The 26,516-nt window shown below is 41.5% G+C and overlaps 1 protein-coding gene across 1 annotated transcript in view; it reads right to left on the reverse strand.

Moving 5' to 3' along the window:
* Nucleotides 1-17,042: 17,042 nt before the first annotated feature.
* IPO5 (importin 5) overlaps nt 17,043-26,516 on the reverse strand; it is a 40,553-nt gene continuing 31,079 nt past the window's right edge. The window contains exons 18-26 of the mRNA XM_006070295.4: nt 25,353-25,449; nt 24,003-24,175; nt 22,977-23,088; nt 22,833-22,888; nt 21,654-21,776; nt 20,579-20,798; nt 19,770-19,998; nt 18,410-18,551; nt 17,043-17,809 (exon numbers count right to left, since the gene is read on the reverse strand). Coding sequence (XP_006070357.1) covers nt 17,723-17,809; nt 18,410-18,551; nt 19,770-19,998; nt 20,579-20,798; nt 21,654-21,776; nt 22,833-22,888; nt 22,977-23,088; nt 24,003-24,175; nt 25,353-25,449 — 1,239 coding nt within the window. The 3' untranslated portion in view covers nt 17,043-17,722. The remainder of the gene's footprint in view (nt 17,810-18,409; nt 18,552-19,769; nt 19,999-20,578; nt 20,799-21,653; nt 21,777-22,832; nt 22,889-22,976; nt 23,089-24,002; nt 24,176-25,352; nt 25,450-26,516) is intronic.

Consider the following 26,516-nt stretch of genomic DNA (forward strand, 5'->3'; position numbering starts at 1 on the left):
AAAGAGTCGGACATGACTGAGCAACTGAACTGAACTGAACAAAAACCAGTGTTCGCAAAGAAAATCCATAAACCCCCAGACTTTAGCTATTGTTAAAGGTTCCTTTGACTTTCTTTGGAATATACTTGATTCCTTCAGAAAATAAAAAAAAATAGGTTTCTTTTTTTACAGGCACAATATCTCCTAGCCTCTTAAAAACTGTGTTTTCTGTCTTACAGAGAACATGCCAGAACAGTAGCCATCTGCTGTCAAGGCTTCAGCACCTCTCTCTGTGGCCCATCCTCTGCTTTCCACACTCGTTGGTGGATGTCCAAAAGAGCCCGACTCTGGGGCTCAAAACACAGCCAGTTCTCACTCAAGGAGCTGAGGACCCCTCCCTGGAAGCCACAGGGAACCAGGGACCACGTCAGGGGAGATTTTAATTTGTGTCTGTCTCTTGCTGCTATCTTTTCTCTCTTCTCATTTCTCAGGAAGCAAGAACCTGCCTTTCAGGGCTTTGGGGGTTCATTAGTGGTTTAGGGGATGCTGAGCCAAAAGCAGAAATACCAGGCACCCAGTGGACAAGTCCCACTGCTGTGTTTGGCTGTGAAAGCCCTAGGCTTTGAGAGGCTGGAATGAGAGGTTTAGGGAGAGGAAGAAGGGAGGGAGAGGTGGTCTGAGGCTCCTCTGAATTGGCCAGAGTGGTGGTCTGGGGATTTCTGCATTTAGCAGACATGGCAGCTCCAAGGGGGTGGGAGTGGAATTCGAATATGGAGAACGGAGTTCAGGCTGCACCCCACATGGGAGCAGCAGCAAGGATCTCTGTGGGTGGCACTGGCGGCAGGGGCATGGGCTGTGGAAGGGCTACCAGCCTGAGTGCCCACTCACCTCAGAGGACCCGAGCACAGCTCCCGTGTCCTGTAGGTCCTCCAGGCACCCAGGTCTGACCCCTGGCGGAGCTGTTTCCATCCTCTGAGGCAGGACTGTTGTGATTTGTTAACTCCTGGCAGCTGTACTTAACATGGCACTTTAAAAAAATGCCAGAAAACCAAAGAGATTAGCTGGTAAGAGACAAAGATAGAGTGGCTGAGCCATACACAGATTTAATAAATGGGTAATTTAAGCCCATAAACACAGCTAATCCCATGCATTTATATTACAACAAGGGTTGTCTAATTTGACTGCCAATTCCCTCCTCCTGTGGAATTAATAGCTTTCTAAAACTTTAATTGTTTTTTTTTTTTTTTTTTGGTTTTTTTAACTTTTAAAGTTGATCCAATCGTTTGTTACTTTGGTTAACCTTTTGAGGAAATGATCATTGGTTTAAGTTCTCTTCTTTTTTCTTTTTTAAAGTTTCTAGTTTTTTCAGTTCTCTTGAGCAATGTTTAATTACCTTCTTTTCTAAATCCCTTATGAGATCTATTTTCTATCTTTTTACCTTCTTATTGATATATTTACAGAAATGTACTTTCTTCTAAATAACATTTTGCACTCATGGGTTTTGGTGGACGGACTCCAGTGCTCTCCTGGGGAGTTTTTAAATGCTGCAGGGTATTCGTGAAGGCTGTTCTGGTTACTGGGTAACTTATGCAAAGGGAGAAAGTACTAGAAGGATCCTGGGACCGCCCTGAATAGTAAAGAGCTCAACAGCCAGCTCTCAAATGCAAGTGCCTGGGAGCCCTGGCTGGGGCTGCCTCTAGGGCACCCCCTTGTGGGCTTAGCTGGGAAATCAAGTCAAGACTCCAGATAGCTCAGGGTCAGTTTTAAACAGCTGGAAGAGAAAGTCTGATTGGCTCAGCTTGGGTCAGGTGTCTGCTTCTGGGTCCAGTGGGAGGAACATCACAGACAGGGCCCCTGACATGTGGGGTCACAGAATGAAGAATTGTTGTAAACAGAGTGGCCACCTCCGTGTATACAGTGGAGTCACTGTCATGTCCTAGTAAGGCCTTTGGCCAGTTACTTCTCTGCTTCAGTTGGTCCACTTGTAAAATGAGGATAATAACGAAATCCACTTCATAAGATTTCATTTAATGAAAATTAAATCAGTTAATATTTGTAAACATGCACAGAGAACAATGCCTGTCACATAACAGACATCATGCAAGTGTTTACTATTATATTTCTAATTTTATCAATATCTGTGCTGTCTGCACATTCTTTTTATTTACTTGAAACTTCTCCATCTATGATTATCTGGAGTGTGAGAGAAACTCATACACATTTTGAAAAGGTCGATTCTCCAATTCATCTAATTGTCTGATGCTGTTGTGCTCTGAATCTTTAGAACCATTCTTTCCTGTATGCGATCTGCCATATTCTGAAGCGAAGTTCTAAGGAATCCTAATAGATTTTCACTGACTGCTTCCTGGATCACTGTCACCTTTTCATTCGTACATTCTGCAGTCAGGAAGTCCATGGTACCTAATGAATCTGCTGTGTTTTCATTACTGTGCCTTTCCTCATTCTGACATGCCAACGTGGCTACTGCCTCTCGCTTTTGCTTAAGTCTGTGTTGTCAGCGCTCGTTTTTTAAACTCCTGCCTTTCTTACATTGGCACAGGCATTCCTTTTAGTTGGCTTTTTTTTTTTTTAATGGGTCTTTGGACATAATCCCAAATCCATCAAATCCTTGGACTTGGTGTTTCAATTCACTCGGTGACTCTTTCTTTTTAGAGGAATTGGTCCCTGTTATAACTGTCACGTGTGTGTTTATCTTCGTTAAGATGGTCTTTTCCACAACCGGATGTCAGCTGACCCCTGGTCCACTTCACCCTTGTTGCTGGCTCTGCGTCAGGCCGTGCACTGCCTGCCTAGATGCAAAACCCAGATATATCTCAGGCACTCGCCCTGCCCCACCCCACGCCCACCAACCCACGCACACTTAAGTGCGCGCACTCAGGCGCCACGCCCTCTCCCCGCCGACCAAGACCAGGAGCCTGCTGATTGGGGAGGACGCGGGGACGGCCCACGTGACCTTGCCCACGCTCTCCTCTCACTCGGTTTCCGACCCTCTGGGAAGCCTCTGTCTGTCCAGCTGTCTCTTCCCTGGTGCTTCTGGTTTCACCTCCTACCTAGAGCACTTAATAAAGCATTTCTCCCAAAGTCCTTCTTTGAGTCTATTCTTAGTCTCATCATATTTGTGTTCTTAAGTATCAGGTATCATAAAATAGGTATTTCCTCATTTCTTCCGTGTGAGATCAAGATGAAGTTATCTAATCGACCTCGCAGTGGAAATTCTTCCTCCTCGAAGTGTGGCCGGTGGTGCAGGAACATGCGCATCACCCGGGAACCTGTGGGAATCTCGGGGTCAGAGATTATTTCTTGATTCTTAACAGCTGTGTCAGAGAAGGACCTGGCAACCCACTCCAGTGCTCTTGTCTGGAGAATTCTGTGGGCAGAGGAGCCTGGTGGGCTGCTGTCCATGGGGTTGTACACAGTTGGACACGACTGAAGCAACTTAGCATGCATGCATGCATGCATTGGAGAAGGAACTGGCAACCCACTCCAGTGTTCTTGCCTGGAGAATTCCGTGGACAGAGGAGCCTGGTGGGCTGCCATCTATGGGGTCACACAGAGTCGGACATGACTGAAGCAACTTAGCAGCAGCAGCAACAGCTGTGTGATGAACCTTTGAAACTAACAACTCATTATTAAATTGGAGGAAGCAGAGGAAGACGACTCCATTTCAAGGCAGAAAACCAATATGAGCTTGTCTTCTTTGCTTCAAAAGCTTGTTTTGGTCAGTAAGGATCCCTGGAAAGAGAGAATCTTCCTAAAAAGCTACTTGTCTGGACATCTGCTGTCTCCGTGGCTTGGGGACAGCCGGAAAGAGGCCTTGGTCATGGGTTCAGTCCCTATGTGGACCCTCAACATTGCTCCTAACACAGTTACTAATACAAACTGTACTTTGATTTCAGCCCTCCTAAAAATGCATGTCACTGATTCAGAGTGGGTCTGAGTGAGATGGTGTGGGTACATCCATCAGCACGATTGCGAAACCAATTTAAAAGCACATGGTTCAATAATCTTGGGTTTTCTATGCTTTCTTCCCAGATGGAGGACAGAATTAGAGGACTTTTGAGGAACCAAGGTGGGAGAATTAAATAAGGACACGTAGTGCATATTGGGCCTCCCTGGTGGCTCAGAGGGTAAAGCATCTGTTTACAATGCGGGAGACCTGGGTTCAATCCCTGGGTCGGGAAGATCCCCTGGAGAAGGAAGTGGCAACCCACTCCAGTACTCTTGCCTGGAAACCATGAACTGAGAAGCCTGGTAGGCTACAGTCCATGGGGTCGCAAAGAGTCAGACACGACTGAGTGACTTTACTGCATATTGTAGTTTAAACAGGAGTCTTTCAGTTTTTGTTTGTCCTTTCAGGAGGACAATAAGTAGCCATGTTAAAAAAAAAAAAAAAATGTTAGAGGTATACCTACCAGTAGCTGGGGCTTCGCTGGTGTCTCAGCTAGTAAAGAATCTGCCTGCAATGTGGGAGACCTGGGTTTGATCCCTGGATTGGGAAGATCCCCTGAAGTTGGGCATGGCAACCCACTCCAGTATATGCCTGGAGAATCTCCAAGGACATAGGAACCTGGTGAACTATAGTCCATGGGGTCAGAAAGAGTCAGACACAACTGAAGCAACTTAGGGTGTATGCATGCATGCACGTGTTGAAACTATTCATCAATTTGGGGAAAAATGGACATCTTTACGATATTGAGTCTTCCAACCAAGAGTACAATATATCTCTACATTTATCCAGGTCTTCTTTGGATTATTTAATCAACATGTGATTTTGAGCACACAGATCCTGCCCTGTTTTGTGCTACAAAAGACCCTGAAAAGATAAGCTGCCAAATGGGAAAAAAAATTAGCAAATTGCATATCTGACAAAGACCTATATCTGTAATGTACAATGAATTCTCAGAACTTGACAGTAAAAAACAAAACAAAAAAACACAGACTAGCAATCTAATTGTGAAATGGGAAAAAGATATGAATAAATATTTCATCAAACAGGAATTAGGGATGGCAACTGAGCCCATGGAAAGATGTTTACCATCATTAACCACATCATATTTTAATACTGACAAACTTTGATTAACCACAAAAATTAATATACTGAGTGTTCGTGTTGCCTATTTAGTGTGAGAGATACACTAATGATAAAAGGAAAGTTATGACCAACCTAGAAAGCATATTAAAAATCAGAGACATTACTTTGCCAACAAAGGTCCGTCTGGTCAAGGCTATGGTTTTTCCAGTGGTCATGTATGGATGTGAGAGTTGGACTGTGAAGAAAGCTGAGCGCCAAAGAATTGATGCTTTTGAACTGTGGTGTTGGAGAAGACTCTTGTGAGTCCCTTGGACTGCAAGGAGATCCAACCAGTCCATCCTAAAGGAGATCAGTCCTGGGTGTTCTTTGGAAGGAATGATGCTAAAGCTGAAACTCCAGTACTTTGGCCACCTTATGTGAAGAGTTGACTCATTGGAAAAGACTCTGACGCTGGGAGGGATTGGGGGCAGGAGGAGAAGGGGACGACAGAGGATGAGATGGCTGGATGGCATCACCAACTCGATGGACATGAGTCTGAGTGCACTCTGGGAGTTGGTGATGGACAGGGAGGCCTGACGTGCTACCATTCATGATGTCTCAAAGAGTCGAACACGACTGAGCGACTGAACTGAACTGAACTGAACTGAATGATAAAAGAAATACTTAAGAAATTCAGTACTGTCAAAATTATGTGTTTTTATCATATACAAAGGCTACTATTTTCTCCATAGGCATATGCCAAATGTATAACAATGTAAAAAGTATTCACCATATTGTATACATATTCCTTTTCAGAAATGTGTTAAGAACACAGAGCTAGCTTCACCTGTATTTTAGGGTAATAGATGTTATTTTTCATATTTTAAAATATTTATCCTCAATGAGTCCCTTACTTCTGTTGTGTTATTCATTTGATCATAAAATTCTTGTGGTTTCTTCTAATTCTTCTAGCTCGCTTGCTTCACCATATTGTATGAGGCTCTAATTCTGAAGGGAATGCCTAGAAGCTGGGTTCCAAATATTGTTGTAAAAAACAATCCTAGATATCAAATAGCAATGAATTCTCCACCATATATTTATTGAAGATCAAACAACTGGTTGGCATTTATCGGGCACTGAAAGTACAGAAAGTTTTAAGTCCTCCACCGTGGAAAATTTTCCAAATAATAACTCAAGACTTAAGCCTTACCAAGTTGTTAATTGAATTATTTGTCTCAACAATGAAGGAGGGTCAGAAACAGTAATAGAAACACACTCGTAATTAAGCCCGGAGAGAATCTTTCCACTTGAGAATCATTTGCTATCTTTTCTGCCCCAAGGGCTCTAATTCACGATAATCTGCATTTCTTGCCCATTTATGCTTTGAAAACTGACCACAGAAGGATAAAAATGTAACCCTGGCCTGTGACAGGAGATGGCAGCCACATTATCCACCTGACTGAAGAGAAGGCCTCAGTGTGCAGTGTCTCTAATATAAGCAGTATATTCTTCAGAATCAGCTTCCAGACAGAACAGCATTTTTTCTCTCCAAAAGTATGAAACACAGAAAGTCATTGTTCGCTAACTCTTTAAAGCAGTGACGCTCCTCTGCTGCCCCCTCAAGGTTCTCACATTTTTTTCTCCAGGGAGACAAATCTTAAATAACCCCCAATCCTGTCCCAAATAGAATACAAAAACCATACATACGTTGCTCACCGTGCAAACTATTGACAGCATCAATTATTTAAAAACAGTCATCTTGGGGCTTCCCTCAAGGGTGAAGAGTCCGCCTGCCAGTGCAGGGGACACGGGTTCGATCCCTGGTCCGGGAAAATCCCACACGCCTCAGAGCAGCTAAGCCCGTGCTCCACAACGACTGAACCTGAGCTCTAGAGCCCACGAGTCACAACTCCTGAAGCCCACACACCTAGAGGACGTGCTCCATGACAAGAGAAGCCCCTGCAATGAGAAGCCCCCACACTGAAGCTACAGAGAAGCCCGCACCGCAACGAAGACCCAGCACAGCCAAAAACAAAGATGAACAGAGAAACAAAAACCAGTAATCTTGTCCTCCAGACATTTATTTCATGGGCTGACTGTTTACTTTCCATTGAGCAAAATTCAAGGATGATGTATCTTTCAAATGTATTTTGTGTACATTTTAAGGTAAAATAGAAAAAAAAGAAAAGAACCCAAAGAGTTTCTTTTTGGGGGTGTCAAACCATGCAGTTTGCAACATCATAGTTCCCCAACCAGGGTCTGAATCTACACCCTCTGCAGTGAAAACACAGTCTTAACCAGTGGACCACCAAGGAGTACCCAGCAAAACCTTTTCTTCAAATGTTTTTAGACTCTAAGATATCCACAGGGACGTCCCTGGAAGCTCAGTGGTAAAGAATCTGCCGGCCAGTGCAGTAGACACAGGTTCGATCCTGGTCCTGGAGGATCCCACATGGCTTTAAGCCCATATGTCCTGCTCGCTGAAACTAGAGAAAAGCTTGCCCCAGCAGTGAAGATCCAGCACGCCCAAAAGATAAATAAATAAACAAATAAAATTTAAAAGATACCCACAGTATACATTTGTCAGAATAAATTCAATTTTGATTATTTTACTGTCCATCATCAACCTATCAACTCAATTTTTGCTCGGCAATAAAAGAATTTACTAGACATCGTGAAAGGTCAAATTTCGAAAAGGTGTTTTAAGTTATTTGTAAACTGCTGTGAACAGGTCCCCTTCAGGTTCCACAGGCATAATGAGTCTGTGGGAGGGATGGGGGCACCCAGCCTTCACCAGAACGTCTGCACGCCTGACCTCACTGAGTTCTCAGAGACCCAGCAGAGCAGGTAGTTCCCTGTTTCACAATGAGCAAACTGAGGTAGAGAGGTTATGATGCCAAGTGCATTTTCCAAACCACACAACTAATAATGAGGATGCCTGCAATTCAAATGGGGCTTCCCTGATAGGTCAGTTGGTAAAGAATCGGCCTGCAATGCAGGAGACCCTGGTTCGATTTCTGGGTCGGGAAAATCTACTGGAGAAGGGATAGGCTATCCACTCCAGTATTCTTGGGCTTCCCTTGTGGCTCAGCTGGTAAAGAATCCACGTGCAACGAGGGAGACCTGTGTTTGATCCCTGGGTTGGGTTGGGAAGATCCCCTGGAGAAGGGAAAGGCTACCCACTCCAGCATTCTGGCCGGGAGAATTCCATGGACTGTATAGTCCATGGGGTCGCAAAGAGTGAGACATGACTGGACTTTCAAATCCAGCCTGGTCTGACTGTGAAGGCCATGCTTAAATGTTGGAGAAAAGGAAACCCTCACACGGTGTTGGTGGGGATGTCAATGAGTGCAGCCACTGTGCAGAACAGTATGGAGGGTCTTCAGTACATTAAAAACAATTACCATATGATCCAGCAATCTCACTCCTGGATTTACATCCAACTAAAATGAAACCACTAATTTGAAAAGATAGGTGTACCCAGTGTTCACAGTAGCATTATTTACAATAGACAAGATATGGAAGCAACCCAAGTGTACATCAACAGATGAATGAATAAAGATGTGGCACATATAGAAACTGAAATATTGTACAGCTGTAAGAAAAAGAGAATGAAATCCTGCCATTTGCAGCAATGTGGATGGAGCTAGAGAGTATTATGCATAGTGAACTAAGAAAGGCAAATACTGTATGTGGCTGTTTAGAGGGTGGCTGAGCGACTTCCCTTTCACTTTTCACTTCCATGCATTGGAGAAGGAAATGGCAACCCACTCCAGTGTTCTTGCCTGGAGAATCCCAGGGACGGGGGAGCCTGGTGGGCTGCCGTCTGTGGTTAGCAGCTAGCAAACAGACTTGGGAGGATTCTTGCTAAGACTGGATGATGCAGAGACAAACATGGCAGTCTGAAATGTCAAGCTCTAGGTGAAGGAACCACCTTACCTGCTTCCTGAGAAATCTGTATGCAGGTCAAGAAGCAACAGTTAGAACTGGACATGGAACAATAGACTGGTTCCAAATTGGGAAAGGAGTACATCAAAGTACTCCTTTTGTATATTGTCACCCTGCTTATTTAACTTATATGCAGAGTACATCGTGCGAAATGCGGCGCTGGATGAAGCACAAGCTTGAAATCAAGATTTTCGGGAGAAATATCAATAACCTCAGATATGCAGATGACACCACCCTTATGGCAGAAAGCAAAGAGGAACTAAGCCTCTTAATGAAAGTGAAAGAGGAGAGTGAAAAAATTAGCTTAAAACTCAACATTCAAAAAACTAAGATCATGGCATCTGGTCCCATCATTTCATGGCAAATACATGGGGAAACAATGGAAAAAGTGAGAGACTTTATCTTCTTGGGCTCCAAAATCACTGCAGATGGTGACTGCAGCCATGAAGTTAAAAGATGCTTGCTCCTTGGAAGAAAAGCTATAACCAACCTAGAGAGCATATTAAAAAGCAGAGACATTACTTTGCCGACAAAGGTCTTTGTAGTCAAAGCTATGGTTTTTCCAGTAGTCATGTATGGATGTGAGAGTTGGAGCATAAAGAAAGCTAAGCATCAAAGAATTGATGCTTTTGAACTGTGGTGTTGGAAAAGATTCTTGAGAGTTCCTTGGACTGCAAGGAGATCCAACCAGTCCATCCTAAAGGAAATCAGTCCTGAATATTCATTGGAAGGACTGATGCTGAAGCTGAAGCTCGAATACTTTGGCCACCTGATGTGAAGGACTGATTCATTAGAAAAGACCCTGATGCTGGGAAAGATTGAAGGCGGGAGGAGAAAGGGACAACAGAGGATGAGATGGTTGGATAGCATCACCGACTCAACGGACATGAGTTTGAGCAAGCTCCAGGAGATGGTGAAGGATAGGGAAGCCTGGTGTGCTGAAGTCCATGGGGTCACAAAGAGGCAGACACGACTGAGCAACTGAACAACAGCAAGATGAGGGAAACAGCTGAGAGGAGTCTTATTAGAACTTGGGTCAAGGAGAGTCTGTCACTCTCAGGGGAGTCAGAGAGAAAATGTCACAGTATTTTAAAGTATGGATAAAAGATACCTGGGAGTTTTTGTCTTTTTTTTTTTTTTTTTTACACTTTCTCATAAACTGAAAATTATTTCAAAATGAAAAGTAACCTGCCCCCCCGCGCAAACCCCAACAAACCTATGGAGGTCTCCTGTTTTCCTCTGATTCACACCTCCAAGTGTCTCACTGGCTGAGCCATATTCTTCTTGCTGGCTTTTGTTCATCTAATGTGACAGAATAATTACCACACTGTATTTCTTCTAATCAAGTAGAACAAAACTTCTTGGACCTATACAATTGTGTTGCAAACCTCATCCAAGAAAAAGTGTTTCCTGAACTTCACTCATGAATACTGTCCATGTACTTGCCATACCTCAAAGCAACTGTGCCTCTGTTTACAGTATAATTTAAAAAGTCCACTCAGTGCCTTTTTAAAGGAAAATTTTAAATTACTACTATGAATGAAACACAGACTGATATCATTTGCTATGAAAATAGCATGCAACCACAAAATACACACATTAAAAACAGAAGTGTTATTAAACTTAAAAAAGATGAAATGAAATAAATGAGACAATTAATTTAGGAAAATGCATTCTTGAAAATATGCTCCCTAAAGAGAGTGGAACTTTTTATGCTGATTTAGTATAAAAGGATTTTGGCCAGATGTCACTTAGTTTAAGATGAAATGAGGTTCTAAATCAATATAATGAGCTAGTTTTAAAATTTTGATGGTAACCAGCACCGCACATACTACTTTAAATATCCTCATTTTTTGGAAAGGACAAGAGACATTTAACCTCCATCTTTAACAAAGTTCAATATTGAAAATTAATTCCTAACCAAAAGGACGGTACTTTTATTCCAAAAATGCATTTGAATGTTTATCGCCCTGGAAGCATACATTAAAATAGACAATCTTTCCTTCTGAGAATGTTTTAAAAAATAATTGTCGGATAATTTAGTTCTGTGGGAACTTTATTATACACTTATTGCAAGGGCACAGACCTTGAGTTGGCCAATTTAAAAAATTTCTTTCATAGCAGAGGTATTTAGAAGCCAAAAGAGAAAAATAGGGTAGATAATCACTGTTGACTTAATGGGGGGTAGGGTGGGAAGAACATAACCAAATGTTTTAAACAACTCAGGCTAGGTTACCTAAGAGGGTGGGCAGTTTCTCAGATTAATTCTTAACCTGAGACTCATATCCACAGAAAGACATGTCTGCATTTTCATCAGGGATGCTAATTTCCTTCCAGAAGGTGGTTATGAATTGCATCAAGCAAAAATGTTCTGGAGGGATCAAGTTCTCCTTGTGAGTAGAGCTAGGTGGAGGTGGCTGAAGAGAAAGTGTGGGAAGAGACTTCACCAAATAATGTTTTATAAACCTTAAATTTTGAACCAGGTTCAAGTGGCCCTTTTTGTAAAATTTAAGTGATTAAAAAAGGAAATTAAGACTCTCGAGAATTTGGGCCCCTTTCTCAAAATACCCACATATTTTTGTAACATATCAGAACTAAAGGCAGAGAGCATCCCTTACTTATCCACTCGCTCCTACCACCTGAATTGAGAAAATATGTCAGTGCTTTTTTCCATAATATTTCCAGCAAAGTGTTGGGAAGCAGGAACAGGAACCTCAGATTGCTAGTAGATTCTCCACTTCTGTTGGTATCTGGAATGTCTGCCTGACTGGGGACTGGCCCCCAGGCCTGGATGCAGCTCTCAAGTAACAGCCACTACTGGAGTTCCCCAAGCACGCTGCACTGCGGTTACACTACTCCATCCAATCCTCACCACCACCTTCCACCACACACCAACCAGAGGAAGCCTTTGGAGCACCCAGAACAAACTATTTGGAAATAATGTAATCCATGGGCTTCCCTGGTGGCTCAGAGGTAAAGAATATGCTTGCCAAGCAGCAGACGCAGATTTGATCCCTGGGTTGGAAAGATCCTCTGGAGGAGGGCATGGCCACCCACTCTGGTATTCTTGCCTGGGAAATCCCATGGACAGAGGAGCCTGGCAGGCTACAGTCCATGGGGTTGCCAGAGGTGGACAAGACTTGCGATTGAACAACATCCAGATAGCTCAAAAGTCAAGATGGGATGTTTGCAATGAACCGTCCAGGTAAGAAGCAAATGCTTTCCATATGAAAATGTTACTGAGCACTTTCACTTTCAAGGGGAGAGCATTTGCTTCTTACCTCGACCTGGTTCATTGCAAACATCCCATCTTGACCTTTGAGCTATTTGGATGCAAATGCTCTCTGTATACTGTGTAATAAAGCAGGAGCAAGCAGAGGGAAAGACCTTACCTTCAGGTGGAAACTGTTTTTTAGGCAGGAAGCCTGTGGGTCTAGGGCTCCCTTATCAGGTGGGAAGAGTTGGGACTGAAAGGGATGGTGACTAGTCAGATGTGGGGATGGGCTCCGGCCTGGCTGGCCGACCCGTTTTGCAGGCCTTCGGGAGTGACTTCCAGGAACTGGCTGCTGTGTTGGAGGTGGGCAGGCTGTGTGGGTAAAGCAAGTTGCCAAAGGGTGAATGGCAGGTCTGAGGGCCAGGGAGGTGCCGCTCACTCTGCTTCTGCTGACAGGGCCCTTGAGGTTTCTAACTTTGGAAGAAGCAATCCCTTTTGCGACACAAAGTGAGTTGGTGTCCTCAAGCGCAACCTCCACTCTGCTTATGCACCTTCACCAACTGCTCTTTTAAGACATGATTATTTCAATGCATTATAATATCTCCAAATTGGTGATGCTATTTGTATCTTTACTTTCGTCTTGAGACAGCAGCCATAAGAAGAGCTTATCTGGGCTTATCGATCATTCATAGTAGTGGTAACCATTCCCCCTAAGACCCAGTTCACAAACATGACATTGATGGGCTGTATTTTTCCCAAAGTAGAACTATCTTTTCTGGCCTTTTAATAAATTTAAATGTGTGTTTTTTAGTAAAAAGACGCGACAGGGTTGTAACCCTATAAACATTCTTTCACTATTTCCTGATCAAAGGGGGATCCACTTCATTTCAATGGCTGTTTAAAACTCACCTCCAAGGGGAGAGCCAAGTGCAAGTAGCGCAAGTGTCAGCTGCTCAGTTCTGTCCGACTGTCTGCCAGCCCGTGGACTCTACCCGGCCAGGCTCCTCTGTCCACGGAATTCTCCAGGCAAGAATCCTGGAATGGGTTTGCCGTTTCCTTCTCCAGGAGATCTTCCCAAACCAGGGACTGAACCCGGGCCTCCCACATTGCAGGCAGATTCTTTACCGTCTGAGCCACCGGGAAGCCCCCAAGGGGTGAGGGGTTAGAGAAAATCCAGGAGTGTGTGAAACAGAGTGGAAAGCAGCGGCCACTGACAGCTAGGCCAGAAACAAACAAGACTGGATGCCCCACTAAGAGGTAAAGTAAGAGGGTAAATGCAGCCGACTCATTGGAAAAGACCCAGATGCTGGAAAAGATTGCAGGAGGGAGGAGAAGGGGACAACAGGGGACGAGATGGTTGGATGGCATCACCGACTCGATGGACATGAGTTTGCGTAAACTCCGGGAGTTGGTGATAGACAGGGAGGCCTGGCGTGTTGCAGTCCATGGGGTCACAAAGACCCCACTCCAAAGTCAGACACGACTGAACTGAACTGAACTTCACTGTCAACCCAACAATGACTTAGCAGCAATACAGTCCCTAGCAGGAACCAGAGGTGGGTGTGAGGAGGGCTTAGAGAGACTCAGCCTTCTTTTTGCTGCTGGTTCTTTCACCCTCCAAGACAGCACACGCTACACGTTGGTTGCAAGTGCTCCCACGTGGGCCATCTGCGACACAGCCTGCGGCAGTAGCAGGCCTGGAGAGACTGCTTCCGCTCAGGGAGGGCTTCCCAGTGACCAGGGGAGGCCAGACTTTCAGTGTCTGGTGCAGTTTGCTGGAATGCCCAGATGGACAGCTTCCAAGTGAGCACTGAGGCACAGAAAGGCCAAAGAGCTTCCCGAGGGTCCAGACTGGCGACAGTGGGGTCAGGCTGCCCACCTCTGGATGGCCACCACGGAGACCTCCTCCTACAGGGGGGGCAGTCACCGTAAGGGCACGAGTCCCTGGTCTGGTGGACAGAACCACCCAAGGCTTGAAGTGTGTTCCCTAATCAAGGACAAACTCTTCGTTTTGAGGTCGTGGTACAGACGAGGTAATGGGTGGCTTCAGGGGCTGTGCCACATGCATACATCTCCAAACACCAGCCACTTGGTGCTGAGCAAGTAAAATCCCATTTCCATCGGCCAGATACACTCCTGGTACCACTCCGCTGACTCTGCAAAGATGATCCTTTTCACAACTTCCTCTCAATGCTGAGGCTTTTCAAGGAATTTGCAAAAAAGATACTTGATTTTGAAAAAATGAAAACTTAAATGATGCTAACTAATACCAAGCCTGACTTCTAAACCCAACTCAATTCTCTATAAGGTGGGTACTATTTTATTTCCATTTTAAAGAGAAGGCAACTAGCATACTGAAGTTATTAGCCTGTCTGGAGTCTCAGCACATGTACCGTGTATGCGGAGATTCTGGAACCCAAACAAAGCTTTTAATCAGCTGTCAGGCATGATGGCCCATCTTGTTTCTGTAGTCTACTGGCACACCCTTTAAGTATTGTCTCAAAACAATATTCTGCTACTCTAACTGGAATTTTTTTTTAAAACAATTTTTGTGGTGTTTTACACAAAAACTAAGATCACACTGCTTTGGGATTTCTTAGAAATGAGTAACTGAGCTACAGTTTATCTTCAAAGAATTTGTATTCATCCACTCAAACATACAACATACACAGAAAAAACATGACCAAATATTGTCCAGCAATCGACTGTTAAGATTACAGATTGTGTGAGGGAAACACAGGGGGGGGGGGGGGCGGGTGGAGTCAGTCAGTCCAGGATGGTTCTAACACCCTACCTGGTCAGAAGTTCAAGTGTTGGAAGTAAAAATCCAACCCCACTCCTTGCAGGTAATTCACTTCCTTCTAAAGCTTCATACCTTCAGGGCTGAGGAAATGAAAGATTTTGGCTATGACTCCTTTGAGGCAGGGAGTTAGGAGGAACAAAGTGATTTCTACAGAACAAGCCAAGAGCCAGATGGTTTGATGCAATACTTGTAGGCAGAATGAAGCTGCACTAACTACTAAGTGAACCGTTTAGTTTAGCTCTTTAGCCCTCCAAATAGGCCGTCATTCAACATGAGATCACGAGGACACAACGCGTAAGGCACTGCAAGCATGCACTGCCCGGTATTTATCAGGAGACCAGGTGCATCATGGATGTTTATTTGCTTACGTATTTACTGATGGTTTTGTTAGTCAAACGACAACTACAGAGTTACGATCAAGTTGACTCTCATTATGGAAGTACCATATGAGCTTTAAGACAATTTTTTCTTCAGATTTACAGCATTAAGAAAAATATTCCAAATGAGTTATGCTAAAAATTTCTGACACTTGTGCACATAGCTTAACCCTCTGTGTTACAAAAGACCCAGAAAATGTAAGGGTCACACACATTTTTTTCCTCTAGAAATAGCTCGGATTCGTAAATATATCATTATTGGCTGTCATGCAAGGCCACTAAACTTGGTACAAAAGAAAAAACCACATGAATTTTCATCTTGTAGAGACAAAATCTTGTAGAGGTGTTAAAAAGGTTTCCCCAGGTAATTTCAAAGAATTGTGTGTCACAATTAGTTACAAGCCCTGGATTTCAGGATCATGTCACATTGTCTTTAAAACCCAACTTCTCTGATTAATTTGGTTCAACTCCAATTATTTATTCTATTTCTATGCAGAAGGATGCAGTCAACCTGCAATTGATTGATCTGTACCCACCTACTTCTTTCAGGGACCTTAGACCCCTGTGACAGGGGTATGTCTTCTGACTTTTTCCAAAAAACATTTAAGTAAGTGCTCAGTACAGCCTTCCACAAACACTAGACTCTCCAAAAAAATGTACCCATCTTCTGACCATATTCCATCTCAAATTAGGTGAGCACACACATTTTTAATGTTTTAAGTATAGTAATAAGTTAAAAAAAAAAAAAAAAGCAAATCTAACTTGCTCCAGTTGATTGCCATCACTACCTGAATGAGCTTTCCAAACAGCATTCTGTTTAAGAAAGGACTGATGGGTTGTCCTACCACATTTTACTCCAACAGGAAGACAGGCTATTAGGGAGCTTCAAATATCCCCTCCCACCATATTAAGAGAGTCAAACAGGTACCACTGAAGGCAATGATCTTCTTGGGAAGTCATTCAACATGGTGTGTGCCCTGCCAGATACCAAAGCTTCTGGGCTGGAAACAAAATACATGTGAAGGGTATTTGCTCCCAACCAAACCATCTTTATATAATTTATTCTACTTTCTACTTCATTTCAGATTTACTTTTAATAAAGTAATGCAAATCATTTAAAGAAAAAAACCTTTAATTTTAAATTCTGATCTAAGCATAAAATTCATTTTTGTATCACGGTTAAATTCAGTACAAACTATAAAACTGTTAACACTTGAGTTTCAACAGAAATCTAGTAAGACCTCTTAGAAAATTTCCTTAAAGAAACAACAGCAAGTCATTTACTGCTATGAGGTTAATACATAAAGAAAAAAACATTCACACATTTTACTGAATTTATCAGTAAATACTTTTAGCCATAATACTTATCATAAAATTAAACGTTTAAAAGTTGTGTGTGGCTCCATAGCAATTACAATTTGCAATAAAAATACTAAGCCAAATTCTTTTTTTCTAACAAGAACAATGCTAGCTTTAAAACGACTGAAGTTTGCACATCAATTGTGAATGGTGTAGGTGTATCATAACTTAGCTTAAATTAAAGTCGAAGATGGTAAAAACTAGATGCTTTTAACTTTGAATTGCACGAAGAAAATATCAGGGGGAAACAAAACTCAGAGCCATTGTCAGCAGTTTAAAAAATATTACTCTTATATTAAAAACATTAAATGAATCAAAGCCAGACAGTACTAAATTTTTACACAAACTTCTTTTGTATTTCAACGTTGTTTATTGAGGAGTGAACGAGACTACTGCCAGACATGCCAACGACACTTCACATTCAAGGGCTGGAAGCCAAAAAGCTTTCCAAACTGAGTCACTGCATAAGCCTTTTAGGGAAAAGGGTCGAGAGTGATGTAAAATAACATTTTCATGCTTGTTGTTTTTGTCTTCAGCTTTTCTTCAATGTTTGGATCCATGAGCTTGCTGGGTAGAAGGCTTCTTTCTACCCCACAAAAAGGCTCACACTCCAATTAATACTAGGTGTACAGCAACTTGTTTTAACACACATTTATGCTGAGGAACGGATCTTAATTAAAGCTGTTTTGTCTTAAGTTTCCTTATATCTAGTGAGGAAAATTAATTTTATTTCCCTTTTGCCTTCACATGGGTGGGTCACACCAATAGAAAAATACTCTTCAGTGTTACTGCAGGGCTCACGGGACTTCCTCAGTAGTCGGGTGGTGGGAAATCCACTTACACACCATCCTGAAGCCCAGGGCTTCTCGTTCTGCTGTTGTGGCTTTGCAGAAGAATGGCCTACACACAACTCTACCGTTCTCTTTTGCTCAAAAACAAAACAAAGAAACCTAAACAAAAGGGTAAACGTTTATTTGGAGTTAGTTATCTGGTGGTGGTAGTAAGGCCCTTCAGGCAGAGTTCAGGAGCTCCTGTATGGCTGCCTGCTGCTCGGGACTGAGCTGCGCTATGCATTCAGTCCACAGTCCTCCAGAAGTCTAGGAAAGAACAACGTCACATGTTTAGATTTGGCAAAACGGTCACTGGGCAGTGCTCTCATAACCAGCATTAGGCAGACGGTAATGGCAAAGTACTCTTTCCAGTAGATTAGCTTGATGAACACCATTGGACAAGCAAGACATCTTTTCATTTCTATGAAGTATGTTTCACTCACAGTAAGCTTTCTCATTTTTACATCGATAAAGCTACACTTTTGATGATCTGTTCAAGTTATCTACACACATCCACTTAGGGAGGAAAACTCGATTATAAAACGTTGGTAGCTGACAGTTACTACGATTAACGTCTCGCCCTTCTGTTTTCACATATATACAGAAAAAGAACATAACGAGTATGTGCTAATCTCAGATTTAAGACAAAGGTTTCAGTTTTAATAGATAATGAGAATATACGGATAGATTATATTAAGTATAATCTATTTGAGGCTTGATGACAAGATAATATAAAAGTGAAATTTCCTTAGCTTATTGAATTTCTATTCTCTTCCTCTAATAGAAAAAATACAGAAAAACAAAACTAAACAAAAAACCCCAAAACCATTTTAGTTCTTCTTTCCCAATTTAACTAAATCAGCTTACCTGTACTTGGCGAACTACATTTGCCAGACGTTTGGCACAAGGATCGTCATGTTTAATTGCCTCATGCATTTCTCCTTCTGCGATTATACTGAATATTCTGGGCAGATTGGTATTGTTTGGGCCAAGAACAATTGGGTGATTACTGAAATAAGAGAAGAAAACCATCAAAGTGAAAATTGTAATAGAAAATCACTCAAGCACTCATATACTTTCCCATACCCTTCCCCCAATACCAAATTCTGTTATTAGGTCCTTCCTTACACAATGATTATGCACTAAAATCAACTGCCTTTTAAATCCAGTAGGAGGAAACCTGATTAGCTTTGCAGTTTCTTCCCATGTAAATCATACATATAAGAACAGTTCCTTAACATAAATTTTATTTAGATACTACAGAATGGTTTCTAAAATAAATTTGAAGTTCAAAAAGACTTACAGGCATTTCAAAAGTAAACTGGGAAATGAGTTCCAGTCAAGTTTAATGGAAAGAACCCTAACAGTGAATCTGACTAGTTTAATCCTTTTCATCAGGAAAATTCCAGAGCAGTCATTTCCAAGGGAGAAGATTAAATAGCATGATGGAGAACAGGTCACTTCAGAGGCAAGAACAGGTTAACGCGTCTCCATGAAGGCTCTGAAGTATTCCTTAATGATGTCCTCAGTGAAAACACTTCTAGTATTTCTATGACCAGTGAGAACTTAGGTGTGAAGGAATACACCCATTGGCCCATTTCTACAAACCCCCATGAGATGAGTGGTTGTAGCCCCTGGATTTATGAACTAAAAGCAGTAGTTAATAGTGACAGAGCCCAGACCACCAATGGACACAACTTTGATGTGATAGCTTTTGTAACCTCCTGGTTGTTCTAATTCTTAGCAATACTCACAGACACAAAATAACACTAATAACGCCAAAGGTCAAGGGCCAGACCATGAGTGCCCTGCTGGTATATTTCCCTTAGACCACTGATTTTTTAATTCAAAGAAAAACACTAGTATTTCAGAGGGTCAAATAACAGTATGAACCCATGTTCTTTCGTCTCATTCTATTAATAAATGATATGCCAATGATGCCTCCGTAAAGCTAATGACTGAATGGATAAAAGAATGAATGAATGGGGTGGAAGACAGAACAGAACCTTCTTTGAACATCTTATTCTATAATGCCTCATCTGTTGAACTGAATTGCACATAACTCAAAATTAGATGTGATTATAAGGCACTCCTAACTGTGACAAGGCTTCTTAACCTGATTTATAAACACAGCATTATTAGGACCTGAACGCCTGAGAGGCACGCACAGGAATCACCAAGCTGCATGAAGGGGAAGGAAGTAAGGCTGCCCTGTCCCGCTGCCCACCTCTCAATGAGGTCGCAAAGATAATTGAAAGTCTGAACAGCTTCTTCTTTATCCTCATGCAGTGGAAGCCAAGAGAGCCAGTGTGGGAGGACTTCTTCAACGTTCACACAGTCAGGCTTGAACTTCATCATTTTCCCCACCGCTGAGATGCAGTTCTCAGTAGCATTGATGTTTTCTTTGGTCTTAGCATCAGCAGACTGAATAACTCTTACCAGCAGTGGAAGTGCTTCTAAAATAAGCATTTGGAAAGAAGTCAGTTCAAGGCTCATTTACATGCAAATGATCAAAAATATGTCTTATTTTTTGGTCCAGCTACAAATCACAGTGAGAAAATGTTCAAGTGTAAGGAGCACTTTGTTTTCATGACTTCAGAACCATGACAGGGGAGAGGGAGGTTGCCGGGTGTGCTCAGGACCAGCCTCACTACATTAATTTATAGGCCCCAAGAGGTCAGCAGTCTCCAGACTTGCACTCCTGATCACCTCAGCGTACTACAGCTTTTAAAAGCCTCCAAGCTCTAGTCCTATGCTGAACTCACAGGGACCCAGACGTGCCTTAAAAGCACGTCCTCCAAGCCCCAGATGAACTGCACCCTGGGACCGGGGCGAGGAGGCGCTGGTCCCACTCAGACTTCATTCCCATCTCTATGCGAATGAGGATGGTAAATGTCTAAGTGCTGTAATAAGGTGTTTGCAAAAGGAAAAGAGAAGGAAGCAGTGTATACTGTTTTCAGGGTCAGGGCAGAAAGCAAGGTAGGGCTAACAGGGATGTCTGGGGCGAAATGCACGTAACCAGATAAACAGAAGTACCTGTGCAGAAAGGACGGTAGTTATCGCCACCATACTGTGCCATGACTCCCAGGCCATATGCAGCTGCTTGCCTGACTTCCGGGCTGCTGTCACATACGTATTGGAGCATTGGCCTTAAGAAATATTCTGCATATTTAAATGAGGCTGGACTACAGTGTTCTATGACATCATCAAAGATGCACAGTCCCCACTGTCTGTCTGGCCATGGTCTATGTGGACACTACAAAAGAGACATTCTTTTAAGCTTTGGATACTGGAGTGAAGACTATAAAGAAACAAACACTCACTATTGGCTGTCATTTCACAGGGATATTCCTGATACAGGTAATGAAAAATAAACATTGCAACAATCAGTTCTTATGAATAACAACCCTCAAACTACTCTACAGATTTTCCACCATCTGAAATTACCAAGTATGAGGAAGAATGACAGCAGCATCTACGTACATACATTTACTTTACAAAAAAGACAACAGCAATGCTATATTTAAAAAACACAACAACAGCAAAAGCTGCAAAACTTTATAGTACTGATTCGACAGCATGTCACATGCCTAAATCACTTCTAGAAACATACTGTGCTACGAAGTATCACAAAACACAAAATTAAAAGCCAAAAAGGGGTAAATATCCAATGACTGCTTTTAATTTATAATACATGTAAAAAAACTGAATATGTAATGCTATCATCCAGAACCTATGATTGTTGGTGGTACATAATAAAGATCAAAACTGAATTTTCTAGGGTCTACTTTAAAACAAAAACCTGTAACCATTTTGTTTCCATTTATTAATTTAGCAGAGTATAGATAATCTGAAATAATAAAAAGTCAGTTGTATATTTTTAGACTGCATTATAAATTAATTGGACTACAGAAAACCTAATTAGTAAACTTCCAAGCATACACTGAGAAAGTATCCAAGGCAATGCAATAAACTCAGTAAATTAAAGAGGTACGGTGAAAACTATGATTTCTAGGATCCATTTTAACCTGAAAGTGTTAAATTTTCAAATGCTGTAATAGATTTTCAGGTCAACTATCTAAAATAATTTTCAAAAAGAGGTAATACTCACAATTAGGTTGACAATTAACGGAAGCAGCTGTTCAAACCATGGTAACACTTTTTCCTTGTAGCTACTGAATATTGAATGTAAAATGTCTGACACTTTGGTCAGAATATAAACATCATTATCATCCTAAAAAAAAACCAAGTGGGCATACTATGTGTTAAAAACAGTATGTATGTATTTAAAAAGTGTCCTCACTATTCTTAACATTTATTATAAAAAAATCTAAGAAACACAGAAAATTAAGTTTCTTGTCACTTTCTTAAGAGCATAGCAAGAGTCCAGAGACTGAGGTTACTCCAGTGATATCTTGTCTGGCAATAAAAAGACAGAAGGAGTATTGAAGTACTACACTTACTGCAAATACTTTCCTTGGAATATATTTAAAATAGATGGTTGAAAGACTATCCCAAATTTCAAAGTTTTGAAATGAGTGATTTTACTTTACTATCTTTTGTTTGTTTTCTAGGATTTCTTTAGCTTTGGAGTGGGATGGTGGGGAGATGTGGGGTCAGTTATTTACAACACCTCATCCCCGGGAACCATGTGCGTGTCAGGGTGAGTACCTGCCAAGGACAGGGATGAGTCCCACGAGCCAGCACGGGTCCATCAGATGGCCACATGCCACACACGGCAGACCCTACATATAGAGCTGACATATGTTGATGGCATCAAGTGGTCTGATGGTAGGAGTTCTGAGTAACAACGTGAAGAATTATGTCAACCACATGCCTATTGTTTATAGGGATAGGGAAACTTGCACAATTCTGTGGTCCAGGGGAAAGAGAGCTGGTATTACAGAAAGACCTGGCCTTAAGCATGAGAGTGTCAACAGTGTGGCTCTAGGCAATCACTTAACATCTGAGTTTGAGTTCACTCATCTTCAAAATGGGGAAAGCACCAGCAGGCACAGATGAGTGCTGTGAGAGAGTGTAGAAGATACAAGGGAACTCCAAAGGTTTTATATGTAAGGTCACTGCAACAAAGCGCACACACAGCACCCAAAACACAAACCAGCTAACCTCAAACCATTTAATCTCTAAATTAATAAATGAAACAAACACACATCAGATTCTTCTGCTGAAAATTACTAAGAAGTACCTTTTAGGAGAAGTCAGATGAATGAGAAGCTTAAGCATTAATGCAAATGGTCACATAAGTTAAGTTCTAAATGGGGTAACTTACCTCATCTTGTAGTGATTCTTCCACCTGCTCATCATAGTCTTCATCTTGTCTTTTAACTAAAACACACCCAAATAAATGTCTTTTTAAATGGTCGCCAAAAATGGTCAAGAATTACATCCAGAAATAAAAGCGTGGAAAACTTACCTTGCCGCAATTCTTGGTTTTTAAAATGTTCTTCAAGTTTAGCTTTCAGTATACCACCCAACTCTTCAAAGTGTTCATTATTAAGGCATCCATCTCCCATGACTTCAATGCACTAAAAATGAGTTTGAGGAAAGAAAGCAACTCTTGAGATTTAAGTGTTTTGGAGTCAAAAGTTAAACTCCATTAAGAATCAGATGGAGGCATTGAGAAAAATGAACATAACTCCTACCCTGAGATTAAACAGTAGATACACTTGGATTATATTTGCTACCACATCAGTACTTTAAAAAAAATAATTTAAAAAATATTTTCCCTTTAAACATGTCCTGAGCACGTCTTAAGTGCCAGGAATTATGCTGGGTGTTGCAAATTCAAAGATGGAAAAGACCAACCAGCTCTTAAGAAGCTGTTATCACATGCATACTCTGTACAGAGATGGTGCTGGAGAAAGACTAAGCTTGTGCCACAAATGGAGGGAATGAGATGAGTAAAGGCATGGAAGCATGCATTCTTTGGAAAAGTAACAAAATCTGAACTTGAGGAGTGCAAATGAGGACAAAGAATTTTTAAACCCAGTTGTGGAGCAAGCTATGGAGTTGTAAGCCTTGGAAAATGGGGAGTGACTCAAGAGCAAATTAATGCTTGAGGAAAGGTGACTGAACTGTGAGGGAAAGAAGGAATGGCTTCTGGAGCAGATTAAGTGAGGCTCAAGCAAAAAGAAAAAATACAGCAAAAAACAGAGAAATCTAGGAGAGAAGAGGATAGAGACTAGACTTGACTTGGATGACACCCAAGTGTCATCTGGTGGTTGGATTACTGGGTAAATGACGATGGAAACTAATCAAGACCAGAATACAAGAGCAGCTACTCTTAAAAAGTAAGGAAAAGAGTCATAACACCAAATTAAATATTTTTGGTTGCAAATTATGTTACAGCATAAAAAAAAAAATCCCCCCATTTATTTAGTAAGACAAATATATGAACACACAAACCGTTTACACTAATTTTGAAGAGAAAAATATTTACCTTTGCAAAAGAATGCATTATTTCTGAGAGGACATCTGAATCTGGTTCTGTGCCAATGGCCTTGATTAGCGCATCACACATAAAATGCCACATCTGTGTGAGGTACTCAGGACCACGAACCCTTGCACACTCCAGGAGAAGAGGCATGGATTCTGCTGCTGCCACTCGAACGCGTTTTATTGTTAAGGAAAACGTACTCAAACGAACCTTAGACAACATTTAGCGTGATTACTATCCTCAATATTGTTCTATTGTTTTGCTCAGTTACATACTGAAGTGCTCAGTCAGTTATTAACAGGAGTGCTAGGCAACTTCTGTTCATCTAAGAGTGCTCTCCAAGAGCTTGCGTTCAATATAACCTGTGTATAAAAACTCAAGTCTCCCCGCCCCAAGACATACTTCCTGTCTTTCCAATCACCTACAATATAACAGGAATAAAGGTTCAAATATAACCCCTCAACACAAAAATAACAGAGGAAAGAGCCAGGACTCTCACAGCATCTCAGGATATACCTATCCCCAAACTTCGGGTAGTACATTTCTTACAAAGGCAACTGAAGTAATGACTTTACTAAGAAAACTACCAACGATCTCTTCCTGAATCAGTCTCTGCACAGTTGCCTCCCCCATCTAATATCATGTCTAAAATAAATGTCTTGAGAATTCCTCTTAGAAATGATTCTGCCCTGTCCTCAGGCATTATGGGACGTCTGCTGGGGAAAAGCCCCCTTCTGTGAAGGACACCACCGTCAGGTACTGCGCGAGGAACCGCAACCAAGGGGCTCTGGGGCCGCAGATCCGCGTGTGTGGCTCTCAATCCACTGCGCTGTCATTTTTTAACCCATCTTAAAGTGTGTGTGTGTGTGTGCATGTGCAAAAAGGTGTAAAAATATACCTATACTTATTACAACTACCATTATACTGAAGAGGACAATTGTTACATGCAGATTTATTAAGAGACATTTCTCCCCAGAGGTATTATCCACATTTGAAATGAGCTAGAAAGTTAAGCTGGTCTCTAACCTATTAAAAAGAATCTTACTTTCTTAACATCACCAAAAGATATTTGGGGAAAGTGGCAATACACAATTATAGATATTTGCTAATAAAATCCCAGTCCTTAAAACTCTTCAGTGCTTCACAGAGAACTGTCAAACTAGTGGATAGCTGACATTCTCCTTTCCCGGTTTTTGGCACAAGTGAAACAAAGGCACAAGCAAAGAATCTGAAACCACCGTCAGTGCAAACAGAATACTGGTGATGTCCACTTACTTCAGCTAGCACAAAGTCTAATACTTCTACACCTGAAGTCTATCTAGAAATATTTTCTGTTCAAAAATTACAGGATATCATCGTGGAAATAAAATTTCAGTAGAGGTACCATGAGTTTGACAACCTGTTCAGTATATTCCACAAACCCTTCTTTTAACTCCTTAGCATAACAAACCTGAAATGAAAGTATTGGAAGAGAAATCAAGATCCATGTCATGCATTTGTTTTTTTATTACAAACTGCAAAACTTAAGGACCACAGAATGCTCTACCCTAACTAGAGTTAACTACTTTTAAAGCTATATGCAGGACAAGGAAATTAGTCAAACTCATGGGAACTGTAAAATGGGAAAGGGCCATGAAACAACTGTAAAATATATTGTCATTTAAAAGGTGGAATGTTTCATATTCTTATTTAGTGTGGGGAAGAATTTAGCAAAAGCTTCCGTACTCTGAAAATACTTCAAACGAAAGATACCACTTAATTAAGGCAATATAAAAAGTTATTTTAAAAACCATGAAAATGTAATCACGGCACATCTCTTCTGTAAATCTGCAGCTATGAGTTTCTGTTTTGAATTAAAAAAAAATCATTACAACAATCAAACGAAAAAAAAAATCGTAATTCTTTTCTTTTACCACATTAAAAGATTTGATAATTGTGTTTATGTAACTATAAAAGATGTTACATTTATATTTTTTCTCAAGTTGATACTATAAAAATTCCAAAATATTTATAAATTATAGGCAAATATGATGGCTCAGTGGTAAACAATACGCCTGCCCAGGAGACGCACAAGATGCAGTTCAGTCTTCGCGTCAGGAAGATCCCCTGGAGGAGCTAATGGCTATCCACTCCAGTATTCTTGCCTGGAGAATTCCACAGACAGAGGAGCCTGGTGAGCTACAGTCCATGTGGTCACAGAGTCTAACACAATAGAGTAAATAAGCACACAGGTGCTGATAAGAGTAAGTTCAAGAGATATGCTTAAATGAATTAGAAAACAATGCCTTGTTAATAGAAAAATAAAATTGAAGCCATTAGTTTTTATTTAGGCTTACTTAACTGCTAGATTTATAATATATCATAAAATGGTTTTTCCAGTGGTCATGTATGGATGTGAGATTTGGACTGTGAAGAAAGCTGAGTGCCGAAGAATTGATGCTTTTGAACTGTGGTGTTGGAGAAGACTCTTGAGAGTCCCTTGGACTGCAAGGAGATCCAACCAGTCCGTTCTGAAGG

This window comes from Bubalus bubalis, chromosome 13 (genome assembly GCF_019923935.1).
Source record: "Bubalus bubalis isolate 160015118507 breed Murrah chromosome 13, NDDB_SH_1, whole genome shotgun sequence".
NCBI classification, from domain to species: Eukaryota; Metazoa; Chordata; class Mammalia; order Artiodactyla; family Bovidae; genus Bubalus; species Bubalus bubalis.